This window comes from Halichondria panicea, chromosome 10, assembly GCF_963675165.1.
Source record: "Halichondria panicea chromosome 10, odHalPani1.1, whole genome shotgun sequence".
Lineage (NCBI taxonomy): Eukaryota > Metazoa > Porifera > Demospongiae > Suberitida > Halichondriidae > Halichondria > Halichondria panicea.
Window position 1 is genome coordinate 4,920,983 of NC_087386.1, and position 15,246 is coordinate 4,936,228.

Consider the following 15,246-nt stretch of genomic DNA (forward strand, 5'->3'; position numbering starts at 1 on the left):
ATTTCGAGGGTATAAACTTTCGCAAAAAGACCGTTAGTTTGCGAACTTAATTTTCGGCATGCAATATTAATATTCGGGAGTATAAATGTTCGCGGTACTAATCAATTTATACCCTCAAAATAGACCGCTATAGTATATGGTATAAGCAGTTATGCATGAAGTTTATATACACTACACTGGAGGAGTTCAAACGACAACTGCATTTAGAGCTCCATTAGGGAATAACTGATAAAGATATAGCCCGATACAATGGTAAAATATTGTAACACGGAACAGAGTAATTATTGTACTATAATTATATGCACACGGTATTAATAGGCTTTCAAACTAAAGTCTATTTGCGTTGAGTATGGCCCCGGATTTTATGTGGTAAATTATGGCTTCATTTATGCTTAAGAAGTACATGCATGTATATGTATGCCAGGGACTTCTATACATGGAAAATACTCACTCTTAGCTGGTTGGAGCTTATCACCTCTAAAGCATAATAGAAGCGCTAAGGAATCCAATGGTATAATTATATGGAATTTCAGTTAAGTTATGACAGCAAACACGTAATAAAGTTTGAGGACATAATTATGACAGTTAAAACAAACTAACAAGTAAACATGTCCTTTAAATTGGAGTGAACCAAGACACTACAATAACGCTGTCATGTTAGCTATCAGTCTGAATCAGTGCATGGAATATCAAATTGAGTAAAAAGACGATCAGAAACAGCGAAGAACAAGAGTCATTTCTGGTTGGGTAAATAACAAAGGTTGCATGTGCAACAATGACATGGATTGCCCCTGTGGACAGAACAATGGGAACTATTATTACACTATTGAACAGTCTACACTAAGACCCCAAATTTGGCTTCAAATGATGTACTTGTGGTTTTGTGTCATAGTGAGTAGTTGAAGCGTATAATAGACACTTCCGGCAGTCTAAGTGTAGACTGTGAATGTGACAAGGTACGTGTAACACGATAACTTGAACTGCCTATTAACAGATGCCATTGAATGATAATTATAGATCTATCGTGTCATTTGTCATAAGATAATTATATAGATCTGCAACAAGTGCCCTCTCAATGAATCGTCATCTCTAATTAATTATTTGGACGACTTCATAGGTCAAAAGTCATCTAGACTATCAACAGCATTCTCAACAAAAGTGTAATACAAATACAAAGTATACCCCCAAATTAAAGAGTACCATATAGCGGGTAATTATCGGGGGACAAAATATTCGTGGTTCATCAATATTGAGACATTTTGTGGGTAATATTTTCGTGGTTGCTGCTTGCACTGCAGGTAAAGGTAGGCAAGGTCGCTTCATTCGTGGGTAAAATATTCGTGGTCAGACCTTCAACCACGAAAACTTTGCCCCCACGAAAATTACCTGCTGTACGGTATCTCTAAACTAAAAATGTATACCCTAGCTCTAATTGAAAAGTATATACCTCGTAATAAAAAAGTATACACAATGAATAGTGCACCTCCTATGAAAACTATACCCCCGTTTAATTAGTACATGCAACCATACAAAAATGCAACCATCTTATTTTGAATAATGCTAATCATTAATTTGATAATTTTAACAGCACTAGTACAATGATACAAGAATGCAAAAACGGACATCTTTTTAATGGGAATAATTGGTTTATACTTTTTTGCTTTGATGAAGCAAAGGAACATCCATTTTTACGGCCAGAAATAAAATACCATGTATCAACAACTTCGAGGAGTGTTGTTGCATTTATTCCGCTATTGTACATGACATGTATATGCATGTATATGACCACTAACTGAACGAGTGTTGCAAGCGTGCGCTTGCTAATGCCTCTCACCATGTTATGCTTTCGCTCAAAAAGTATTAGAGTGTTTTAGTAGTTTGAATTTTACATTAAAGTTAGCTTATCTATATAAACCTACTGAAAAGAAAAGACTTGTTTAATTACATGCATATATATTGTTGTTATATCTATTGTATTTATTATGGTATCATTGTATAGTGTTTTGTGGTCGCAAGAAAGAAGAAAATTGATTCTTCCAGAATCTGGAGTTCAGTGCATATTTATATATATCATAACTGAGAAGACAAGATGAAAAGAAAAGACTTGTGTACATTCATATTGTTATATCTAGCTGTTGTATATGTATATGGTAGCTTACCACGCCCTCTGGCTCAAGAAAATATGATTCTGTCAGGAGGATCTGCTCTGGATTTTATTCTCTCACACGTGGGGGAGAGCGCGCATGCGCATTACGTACACAGAAATAAGAGGTGTGTCTGCAAGGTCAATGGCTGCTACAGTATAGCTAGTTTTACAGCTCTTTTCTAAGTATTGTAGCTAACAAAAAGCTAGCGTTTTAGTGCAAGACTAACTTATAAAAGTTAAATAGAAACTTTGTGCGAACAGATAATGCTACGAAAGATTCTGAAGAGACTGCAACAGCCTTCAATGCGAGTCAAACTAGCCATAACTCGAGAAAGAAGATTTAGTTTGCTAATCCACGAATCAAAATCCAAGAGAACGTGGCTAGAAGCCTATAGAAGCTGTTAGTTTTCGTCGCATTACAACCGTTGAGCAGTTACAGTTGGAACAGACACACACACACACACACACACACACACACACACACACACACACACACACACACACACACACACACACACACACAGTCCGCTTTACCGTATCCCTCGTGCGGCTACGCCTCGAGGCATAATCATGAAAAGAATGAGAGAGTATATTAAGCCTAGAGGAGGGGCTATGAGAACATTGAAACAACTTTGAGGAAACTTTGCCAGATAGAATCGTTAATCCTGAACACCCAGTTTGTTCAGATGGCAACTGTAGGACTCGATCTATACTCTCCCACTAAATATCACATACTGATTTTGCAGTAACTTTTCATTGTATGTATACAATTGATTGCTTTCTAGTTTCAGTGTTTGATTCTAAGCATAATAACATCTGGAGAATGCCTTAATCATGCCTCGGTGCGCATGCGCAAGCGAAGTATACGGTAGTGTGTTTGTGTGTGTGTGTGTGTAGACTGCTACAGCTGCTCAAGGATCAATGAAGTGCAAGTAAGAGTTTCTATAGGCTTCTAGTTATGTTTTAATTCGTGGATTTGCAAAATAATGCTTCGTTCTCGAGTTATGCCTAGTTTTGCATACTTGGAATGCCATTGCAGCCTTTTCAGAAGAGCACGTAGCCAAACTTGTTTACCGAGCATTGCTACTCTACTTAGTAGTTAGCTCTGCACTAGGACCTAGCTATTGGTAGCTGCAAGAGAGAGAAGAGAGCTGCAAGGCTCTGCTGCGCTGATGCAGCCATTCACTTTAGACGTGAACGTTTGACATAGATCGTTTTTAACAACAATCATGGTTGATCATTACCCCATACGGTAGAACACTCATATACTATACACAGGATATGAATGGGCTTTTAAATACACGTGTTGAAAGCTATTTGAAAGCATATACACACGACAGTAAAAACATAGCTTGCCTACATCATATATTAACAAGATAAAGATGCTAGCCAAGATGCTGCTACTATTTTCAATAGTGTCGTCTGTTAGCTATCGGTCTCAATCAGTTAGACATGAAAATGATACTATCAATCAGAAATGGCACGAAACAGATGCACAGAATTCGTGCAACAATGATATGGACTGCCCTCCGTGGACAGAATGCAACAATACTAAATGTGAGTGTAAGGCAAATCTAAAAAACTATTACACTATTAAATGTGATGAGGCAGCACTTGAACTATCTGTTATCAGATGCCACTGTGTTACATATAACAACGTGACAGACGAGTTAGTTGAAGGAAACTGTATTGAGAATTGTGACAATGGCTACGACAAAAGTGACTACCTTCCATTGCCAAAAGATGTATCTCAACTAAACCAGTTCATGTGTGAGAAGAGGTGGAACAGAACAGGAAGACTGTGTGGGAGGTGTCTACCTGGACACTCTCCACTGGCTTACTCTTACGACATGAGGTGTGTGAAATGCCCTGAGGGGAACATAAATATCTTGAAATACATTCTTGTGGCTTTTGGACCACTTACAGTGTTTTACTTTGTGCTCTTATTTTTAAAGATCAATGCAACCTCTTCGTACTTACACAGTTACGTTGTTTACAGCCAAATGATTACAACACCACATTTTGCTAGAGCTATAACAGAATACACTGATCACACCTCAACGGACTTAAAGACTGCAATTTCTATACTTGTAGACCTACATGCAGTTTGGAACCTAGATTTCTTCAGAGGTCTCTACCCCGACATTTGCATTGATGTGTCCCCACTCACAGCCTTAGCTCTGGACTATGCAGTGGCTATCTACCCGCTACTGTTGACTGTAGTCTCCTACATCTTGATTAAGCTACATGCTAGAAACTTCAGACTAGTAGTCATCTTGTGGAAACCATTTCGTTACCTTTTTTTACGTTTTCGTAAAAATTGGGAAAGCCGAACTAGTGTGATAGATGCGTTTGCAACATTTTTTCGACTATCATTCACGAAAATGGCTTCTACTTCAGTTGACCTTCTTACACCAGTGAGAGTAGTAAGCCTGAAAAACAACAATGTGACATGGGTACCGTACAATGATGCGACAATGGAGTACTTTGGAAAAGAGCATCTTCCACTCGCTATTCTTGCTTTAGTGTGCTCTACAATTTTTGCGATTCTCCCAATCTTGCTATTGCTAATTTATCAATTTCGTTGGTTTCAGAGATTGCTCAGCTGTCTACACATCCGTCATCCATTGCTACGAGAGGTCATGGAATCATTTCAAAGTTGTTATACAAATGGCACTCAACCAGGAACCAAAGATCATAGATGGTTTTCAGCTGTGTTTTACATAACACTGTATGGAAACATCATTGTTTATTCTGCAATACTCGATTCTGGTTACATGACATTTGGAATACTGCTAATCATTTGTTTGATAATTTTGACAGCACTAGTACAACCATACAAAACTGCAACCCACGCAAAAACTGACATTTTCTTTATGGGAATAATTGGTATATTTTTTTGTTTTACCGAAGCAATGGAACATCCATCCTTACGGCCAGAAATAGAATACCATGTATCAACAACCTTAAGAAGTGTTGTTGCAACTATTCCAATATTGTATGTGCTATGTGTGACCACAAATTGGATCATGAGAAAAATAAGAAAAGTGAAAATGTTTATTACCCGAGCAAGAACCTGGAGGAGGGGCTATGAGAACATTGAAGAAAACGTTGAGGAAAAATTGCCGCACAGAATCGTTAATCCTGAGAATTATCATGATATAAATCGACCTTTGGACCCAGTTTGTTCTGTATATAGTACTTGACTTACTCTAATACCCCAAATATGACACATACTGATTTTGCAGTTAGCTATACGCAAAAACGTAGACCCATGCACTTGCAACTGTATGTATACAATATTAACTTTGGGTAAAATTCTAGTTTCAGTTCTTGCTGCGTTTTGATTCTAACAGTGAAATCACATCTGGAGAATGTCTACATCCCTGCAGGTATTACGGTAACAGTGAAAGTGTCCTAAATTCTAATTGTGTGTAAACACTGGCAATACTATACTAGCAGCATGCAGAGCATGTTTAGAGCGAGTGAGTGAGCGACTTGTGTATTTGTTGTAGAGTATAGTACGGTGATAAAATAAATTGTGGTAAACTAGTGACAAGTGATTGTGAAACAGTGAATAATTGAGTAGTCTGATGCACTGGATTATAGATACGATTTCCTTGCTGTACCCGTGACCATACATTATCGTGAGTGATGTATAGGGTTGTTGTTCTGGTCTAGAGGTGTACACCTCAAATTGAGATTGTCTGCATGGACTTGCTGACGTTGTGAAGGTCCTGCTTGTCGCCTGTTCGTGGCTCTTCCCTGTCGCTTTGGCTCCCTTCTTCTTCGAACTTCTTTGTTGCATGGTTGTAAGTATTCTATGACTATATACATAATGAGGTAAGGGTCATGATGCCCAAAAGCTAAAATCCTGTCGTATGTCACATCATTACAAACAGACAGAAAAATTGAAACGTTGTGACTAGGTAGAGATTCGCTTCGTTCGCCCCAAGTAACACCATAATGCAACATTCACACCCATGCAGAGGAGGCCAGACATGCGTGCAAGAATCACTACAAGTTCAGTGCATTGTGGTCACATGATAACATTCAGGCCAATACAACAGCACTTGTAGTGATATTTGTGCATGCATGTCGGACTTCCTTTGATTCACACCAAGTCCTAATAAATACGTTTCCCCTAACTGTATTACTATATTTTCTAACATGTTAAACCAGCGTAGATAAAATATAAAAATTCAATAATATATACGGCATTGATGACCTAACAGAACTCACAATTAATTTTGATCAGTTCTTCATTGGCAGGATATTGTACATAGAACACTCATACTATACACAGGATATATAAATAGGCTTTCAAATACATGATTGTATTTGAAAGCTATTTGAGAGCGTATACATATTTTTTTTATATTTGACATATTTTCGCGAGTATTAATTTCTGTTATTTCTGCGAATGAGAGTAAAATCGCCAAAATGTATACTCGCAGATAAAATTGGAAAATGCCAATTGCGAGTAATAAGAAACGCTATGAATAACATTAATTTCACAACTTGAGCAGGATTTAGCAGAATTTAATACCAGCAAAATGAGCTAAACAGTGAAAACGCAAACAAATCTCCTTATAAGGTACACACAACAGTAAAAACATATGTCTATATAGTAAGCTTTCCTACAGATTTATTATTGCGAAGATAAACATGCTAGCCAAGCTGCTGCTAATTTTTGGAATAGCGTCGTCCGTTAGCTATCGGTCTCAATCAGTTAGACATGAAAATGATACTATCAATCTGAAATGGCACGAAACAGATACACAGAATTCGTGCAACAATGATATGGACTGCCCTCCGTGGACAGAATGCAACAATACTAAATGTGAGTGTAAAGCAAATCTAAAGAACTATTACACTATTAAATGTGACGAGGCAATACTTGAACTATCTGTTATCAGATGCCACTGCGTTACATATAACAACGTGACAGACGAGTTAGTTGAAGGAAACTGTATTGAGAATTGTGACAATGGCTACGACAAAAGTGACTACCTCCCATTGCCAAAAGATGTTTCCCAACTAAACCAGTTCATGTGTGAGGAGAGGTGGAACAGAACAGGAAGACTGTGTGGGAGGTGTCTACCTGGACACTCTCCACTGGCTTACTCTTATGACATGAGGTGTGTGAAATGCCCTGAGGGGAACAGAAATATTTGGAAGTACATTATCGTGGCTTTTGGACCACTTACAGTATTTTACTTAGTGCTCCTGTTCTTCAAAATTAATGCATCCTCTTCGTACTTACACAGCTATGTTGTCTACAGCCAACTGATAACAACACCATATATTTTTAGAGCTATAACAGCGTATACTTACCATATATCAACTTACCTAAAATTTACAATTTTAGCACTTGTAGACTTATATTCAATATGGAACCTAGATTTCTTCAGAGGTCTCTACCCTGACATTTGTCTTGATGTGTCCACACTCACTGTCTTAGCTCTGGACTATGCAGTGGCTATCTACCCACTACTGTTGACTGTTGTCTCATACATCTTGATTGAGCTACATGCTAGAAACTTTAGGCTAGTAGTCATCTTGTGGAGACCATTTCGTTACCTCTTTTCACGCATCCGTAGTAACTGGGACAGCAGAACTAGTGTGATAGATGCATTTGCAACATTTTTTCTACTATCATTCACGAAAATAGCTTCCACTTCAATTGACCTTCTTACACCAACGAAAACAGTTAACCTAAAGAACAACAATGTGACATGGGTACCGTACAATGATGCAACAATGGATTATTTTGAAACAAAGCATCTGCCATTTGCTATTCTTGCTATAACATGTTCCATGATATTTGCAATTGCTCCTATCACAGTGTTGTTGATTTATCAGTTTCGCTGGTTTCAGAGATTGCTGAGCTGTCTAAAACTACGTCATCCATTGCTACGAGAGGTCATGGAATCATTTCAAAGTGGTTACACAAATGGCACTCAACCAGGAACCAAAGATCATAGATGGTTTTCAGCTGTGTTTTACATAACACTGTATGGAAACATCGTTGTTTATTCTGCAATACTCGATTCTAACTACATTACTTTTGGAATAATGCTTATTATTAGCTTGATAATTTCAACTGCACTAGTACAACCATACAAGAACGCAACCCATGCAAAAATAAACATTTTTTTAATGGGAATAATTGGTCTAATTCTTTGCTTAGATGTACCAACAAATCATCCATCTTTACGGCCAAAAACAGAAAACCATGTGTCAGCAACTTTGAGAATTGTTGTTGCAATTATTCCGCTATTATACATAATATGTATGACCACAAACTGGATCCTGAAGTGGATGACGAAAAGAATGAGAAAAGTGAAAATGTTTATTACCCGAGCAAGAGCCTGGAGGAGAGGCTATGAGAACATTGATAACGACTTTGAGCAAACTTTGCCAGACAGAATCGTTAATCCCGAGAATTATCAAGATGAAAATCGACCTTTGGACCCAGTTTGTTCAGATGGCAACTGCACTCGAGCTACTTTAACACAAAATGCAACATACTGATTTCACAGTTAGTTATGCAACAACGTACGTACATCACTTCGCAAATAAAAATTCTAGTTTCAGTGCTTCTGTGTTTTGAATGTTCTTAAGTTGATGTAAGTACATCACATCTGGAGAATGCCCACCTGTATACATTACTGTAACAGTGAAAGCGTCCTTCTAATACTTGTATGTAAACAATGGTAATATACTACCTACTATACCACTCAGTGCAACATTCACTGCATGCACAAGGCTTTTATACATCTTCATTTAATCGTATCAATATTCCTTCACATAATATTTATTAGCAAACCAGCCTGTAATTACACGTACTCAGTATGATTATACTAAAGACCTCAATTATGATACCTATATAGAGCATGCATTGATGGTCTAGTAAAACTTTGATTAGTTCTTCTGAATATTGTCATGCATTGGCAGGATATTGTACATTGAAAGCCCACGCATGATGTTCTAAAAACACTGAAAGTTATTTGAGAGCATGCACATAACAGGAAAAAAACGTAGTTTAGCCTGCCTAACATTATAAATGACAAGATGAAGATGCACTACAAAAATGGGAGTTTATACATAGCTATAGGCTGCTGCTAATCTTTACAGTAGCGTTGTCCGTTAGCTATCAGTCTGAATCAGCTACAAAATCATGCAGAAAAATAATGGGCAGAAAATGACGCGAAACACATGGGTGTATGCATGGTAATAAACAGAAGTCATGCAATAATGACATGGACTTCCCCTCGTGGACAGAATGTAACATTACCAAATGTGAGTGCAAAGCAAATCTAAGTTGTCTATGCAGTGTTGCTATATACTCTATACTTAGTAGTTAACTCCGCACTAGAACGCTAAAGCCATACTATTCAGCAGAGGCGTTTCTAGAACTTAAAGCAGGGGGGGGTGCTCGAAATTTCAGGGTCATGTTTTTTTTCGACCCTGTCTATGCATAGATACTATAAATATATCTATGCCCTGTCAGTGTGTAACTTGCCAATGCTGCACATGCTCAATGGGGCGTGGTCATGGCTAGTAACACGAGCCAATGTACTTTCATTTTCATAAGAGAATTCGAGACAACTGCTCCATTAGCTATACCAGTCTGATAGCTAGATTAATCTCATGATCGTCTGGGAGGCCAGGAGAGTAGCCCCCAAAGCCCCTCGTTAGGCACGCCACTGCATATTGGTAGCTGCAACAGTGAGAAGAGAGCTGCAAGGCTCTACTGATGCAGCAGCCATTACTTCTTTTTGGCATCCTTTTCAGCAGGAGAGGTTGTTTCCACTGCACAGAGAGCATCTGGTAAGAGTGCTATCCACATACATGCAGACATTACTGTAGCAGTGACAGTGTCCGTCAAATGTTACACTGCATGGCAATACCATATACCGACTATCACCAATGCAGAACCAAAACTGCATGCATAGTATACATCACAAATATAACAGTTAGATCGGGGCATGGAGCATCTATGTGTTATAGAGTCCTAAAGCCCGATAGCAGAGGTAAACTACCATATTAATCCAATGTAGATCTTATATACACGTACTTTTCAATTAGCTACAATACATGCAAATGATCTCATGGTTGAGATCCCACTTTTTTTTTTCGAAACTATAGAGTTAGCAACATTACATCAATAGTATCCTCAAGCCTATATAATACCCTGGGATTTAGGACTTATAATTTCCTGCTAAATTAACAATCATACATAAACACAGGATATGAATGGGCTTTCAAAGACATGTATTTGAAAGCGTATACACACCATGGCAATAACCAATAGTAAGTTTAATTGCTTGCTAACAAAATGATGTCTTACACAAGTGAGAATTTAGTCAAGCTGCTGCTAATTTTTACAATAGCGTTTCCCGTTAGCTGTGAGTCTGAATCAATTGTACTTGAAAACAAGAATGTCAATCAGAAGATGGCACAAAACAAGAGTCATATTAGGTTGGGTAATAAACAGAAGTCTTGCAACGATGATATGGACTGCCCCCCGTGGACAAAATGTAACAATACTAAATGTGAGTGCAAAGCAAATCTGAAAAACCATCACACTATTAAATGTGACGAAGCAACACTTGAACTATCTGTTATCAGATGCCACTGTGTTACATACAACAACGTGACAGACGAGTTAGTTGAAGGAAACTGTATTGAGAATTGTGAAAATGGCTACGACAAAAGTGACTACCTTCCATTGCCAAAAGATGTATCCCAACCAAACCAGTTCATGTGTGAGAAGAGGTGGAACAGAACAGGAAGACTGTGTGGGAGGTGTTTACCTGGATACTCTCCACTGGCTTACTCTTACGACATGAGGTGTGTGAAATGCCCTGAGGGGAACAAGAATATCTTGATTTACATTCTTGTGGCTTTTGGTCCCCTTACAGTGTTTTACTTTGTGCTCCTACTCTTCAAGATCAATGCATTTTCTTTGTACTTACACAGTTACGTTGCTTACAGCCAAATGATTACAACACCATTTTTTGCTAGAGCTATAACAGCATATGCTGAGAATGTCTCAACTTATTTAAAGTCTACAATTATAATACTAGCAGATCTATATGGAATTTGGAACCTAGATTTCTTCAGAGGTCTCTACCCTGACATTTGTCTTGATGTGTCCACACTCACAGTCTTAGCTCTGGACTATGCAGTGGCTATCTACCCACTACTGTTGACTGTTATCTCCTACATCTTGATCGAGCTATACGCTAGAAACTTTCGACTAGTAGTCATCTTGTGGATACCATTTCGTTACCTCTTTTCACGTTTTCGTAGAAACTGGGAAAGCAGAACTAGTGTGATAGATGCGTTTGCAACATTTTTTCTACTATCATTCACGAAAATGGCTTCTACTTCAGTTGACCTTCTTACACCAGTGAGAGTAGTTAACCTGAAAAGCAACAGTGTGACATGGGTACCGTACAATGATGCGACAATGGAGTACTTTGGAAAAGAGCATCTGCCATTTGCTATTCTTGCTTTAGTGTGCTCTACAATTTTTGCAATTCTCCCAATCTTGCTATTGCTGATTTACCAATTTCGCTGGTTTCAGAGATTGCTCAGCTGTCTACACATCCATCATCCATTGCTACGAGAGGTCATGGAATCTTTTCAAAGCTGCTACACAAATGGCACTCAACCAGGAACCAAAGATCGCCGATGGTTTTCAGTTGCCCATTACATTTTGCGCTATTCAAACATCATTGTTTACTCTGCAATACTAGATTCTGGCTATATAGTAATGGGACTAGTGTTAATTATTAGCTTGCTAGTTTTGACAGCAATAGTGCAACCATACAAGAATGCAAACCACACGAAAACAGACATTTTGTTCTTGGGAATAATTGGTGTGTTTTACTGCTTTGACGAAGCAACAAACCATCCATCTTTACAAGCAGAAACAGAAAACTATGTGTCAACAACTTTGAGAATTGTTGTTGTAATTATTCCGCTATTATACATAATATGTACGATCACAAACTGGATCCTGAAGTGGATGAAGAAAAGAATGAGAAAAGTGAAAATAATTGTTACCCGAGCAAGAGCCTGGAGGAGGGGCTATGAGAACATTGATAATGACTTTGAGGAAACTTTGCCAGACAGAATCGTTAATCCCGAGAATTATCAAGACGAAAATCGACCTTTGGACATAGTTTGTTCAGATGGCAACTGCACTCGAGCTACTCTCCAACCAAATATCACATACTAATTAGCAATTATAGTTACGTAACCACGTACATCTACTTCGCAAGTGGGCATGCATGGATACAAATTCAGTACTTACTGCATGCATGCATGTGTTTTGAATGTTCTCATAAGTTGATGTAGTAAAATCACATCTGAAGAATTCCTACACCTGTAGACATTATTGTAACAGTGAAAGTGTCCTTCTAATGCTTTTATGTAAACAATGGTAATACTACCTACTATACCACTCAGTGCAACATTCATGCACTGCACACAACGGAACATATACATCTTCATATACCGTATCACTATTCTTTCACATGATAATTGATTAGCTTAATGATTAGAAACCAACCTTAGGCAAATATAAAACTTACTAGTAAGTCTTACAACTTCTTTGTGCCTAGAACACAGCCTCGATTAAACCGCGGGGGAAACACTGATTGTACCGCGAGGTAGCCTCGTTTCCAATCCCTTTCTCTTATCTACGATACGATAATTATTACTCAAGGCACAGAGAAGTTGTAAGACTAGAACAAGTACATGCAGTAGTGTCTGTGATGGCAAGTACGTTGTTGGAGGTGCTGTATATAGATAGCTATCAGAGAACCTTTGGATGAGACTTGAGAGCATACACACAACATTAAAATTATACATGTATTAACCCTAACACCATAATTATAGGCAAGATGAAGATGCACTATACACAAGTGGGAGTTTAGCCAAACTGCTGTTAATTTTCACAATAATTATTGTGTTGTCTGTTAGCTATATCTTTCTGAATCAGCTACCCATAAAAATGAGAAAGACAATCAAAAGATGACACGAAACAAGTGGATGGGTAACAAACAGAAGTCGTGCAACAATGACATGGACTGCCCCGTCTGTCTGGAAACAGACATTTTGTTTCTAAGAATAATTTAAAGAGACCCTTTTGTACCTGACTATAAGTATATATCCTCCATTGATCTCAATTACTACAGTGTTTGCTAACAATATAACATTAATTTTGAGAAGCAGGATTAATAGTTATATAATTATAGTCACAAATAGAGAATATTAGTGCAATTGTTTAGATGACAATGATTATTGTTATTTGTTGTTGTGTTGTTGTTAGATCAAATTGACAACAGCATTTCTGAACAGGGAACTTCAGGAGGAGGTTTATATGAAGCAACCTCAAGGTCTCATGGCACAGGGGAAAGAGCATTTGTGCAAATTGGATCGTAGCATCTATGGCTTGAAACAGTCCCCACCCCACGATGCTGGAACCCAGTGCTGGACAATTAAACAGCTGAAGAAAATGGGGTTTGTACAGTCAGTAAGTGATCCCCGTATTTATGTTGCCCTAGACGGAGAGACATTTGTGATTGGAGTCTACAGGGACGACACAGTGTTGGCTGGAGAAAGCGACAACCGAATAGCCGAAGTGAAGCAATCTCTTGGTGTGCATTTTGATACAAAAGATCTGGGAAAACTAAAGCTATATTTCTTGGGCATTGTTTAGAACGAAGACACAGGAGACGTCTGCATGGATGGGCATGGGACAACCATGCAGCCTATAATTATATCGAAACCGTTTAAAACAAATTTGGAATGAAACAAGCTAAAGCTATATCCATTCCTGTCGATCCTATTACAAAACTAGTGAAAGCAACAGAGATGAAGATGAAGTATTCGATCAGGAGCAGTATCAGTCCTTTCTTTGTTAGAAGTTTAATGTATATACTATAATTAATAACATATATACGCAGTAAGTGATGTGGCCAAGTTTACTTCCAACCCAATTAACCAAGAAACATTGGACTGGTTTGAAACGAATTATGCGATATACAAAAGGAACTGTCAGTTTATGCCGAAACTATGAACAGCCGAAAATTGTCAAGCCTACACTCATGCATACAGACTCTGACTGGGCAGGTGACTGATGACACAATATCAATTTCTGGTTATCTTTTTCAGAAGTGCAGTCAGTTGGAGAAGCAAGAAAACAGTCTTACGTGGCTTTATCCACAGCAGAAGCTGAGTACATGGCACTTCTAGTGCATCACAAAAAGCTATCTGGATGAGGCAACTTACTTTTGAGCTCGGATACACCTCTATATATATGGAACCCACAACCATGCATATATATAAGAGGACAATCAATCATGCATGCAATTCAATCAACCCCCAATTCCATGGAGATCGAAACACAATGTGATCAGAACAAGTGATCAACAATTAAGCAAGTGAAATTGGAATACAGCCCAAGTCAAGAAATGCATGGTGGCAGATATGTTGATAAAGGGACTCAATCCGAGATCAATGAGACACTCAGAATCATGGCAGGACTCAGAATCATGCCTGAACAATTTGATTTAAAGTGAGCTATAGGAAGAGTGCTGTTTACCTTGTTGTTGGAACTCATCATAAATGGAACTGTACCTGTATTGTTCCTGTGTGTTAGACATAACTGTGTAGATATATATATACACAGCATGTATGCATATATGCAACTGTATAGTGTCTGATTATATTACTGTTCTGTAGCATGCATATTTTAGTCTGGTGCAATTGTCTTTTAATGTCAACTTGAAGTTTTTTAAGCTTCATTGTAGTTGCTCTGCAACAAATATTTCTGTGTTACACAACAGAATTAGTAAACCTCCCTTCTAGACTATTCTATATAATTATAATGTCAGGAGTGCATGAATAGGAGTATCCGACACCCACGCACTGCAATAGCAAACGCACAAAGCTATGTTTTCTTACATGTATGGGAGCGTCATACTACGTAGTTATCATAACAATCGCTAATACATGAATATACTTATAAGTGAAAATCACCTGATATAAGGTGCGTTGTTACGAAAATTACCCGCTAT

General features: G+C 38.0%; 2 protein-coding genes across 4 annotated transcripts in view; one reads left to right on the forward strand and one right to left on the reverse strand.

Annotated features, from left to right (window-relative positions):
• The window catches only part of LOC135343079 (intermembrane lipid transfer protein VPS13C-like), a 142,039-nt gene that overhangs the window by 80,672 nt on the left and 46,121 nt on the right, over window positions 1–15,246 (reverse strand). The gene's annotated exons all lie outside the window — the stretch shown is intronic.
• Window positions 10,149–14,958, forward strand: LOC135343080 (uncharacterized). The gene has a single exon (XM_064540031.1). It carries the CDS (start codon window positions 10,491–10,493, stop codon window positions 12,399–12,401), a length of 1,911 nt encoding a protein of 636 aa, XP_064396101.1. The 5' UTR covers window positions 10,149–10,490; the 3' UTR covers window positions 12,402–14,958.

Coding starts and splice junctions, on each gene's coding strand:
- LOC135343080 (XM_064540031.1), top strand. CDS start 10,491: ATGATGTCTTACACAAGTGAGAATTTAGTCAAGCTGCTGCTAATTTTT.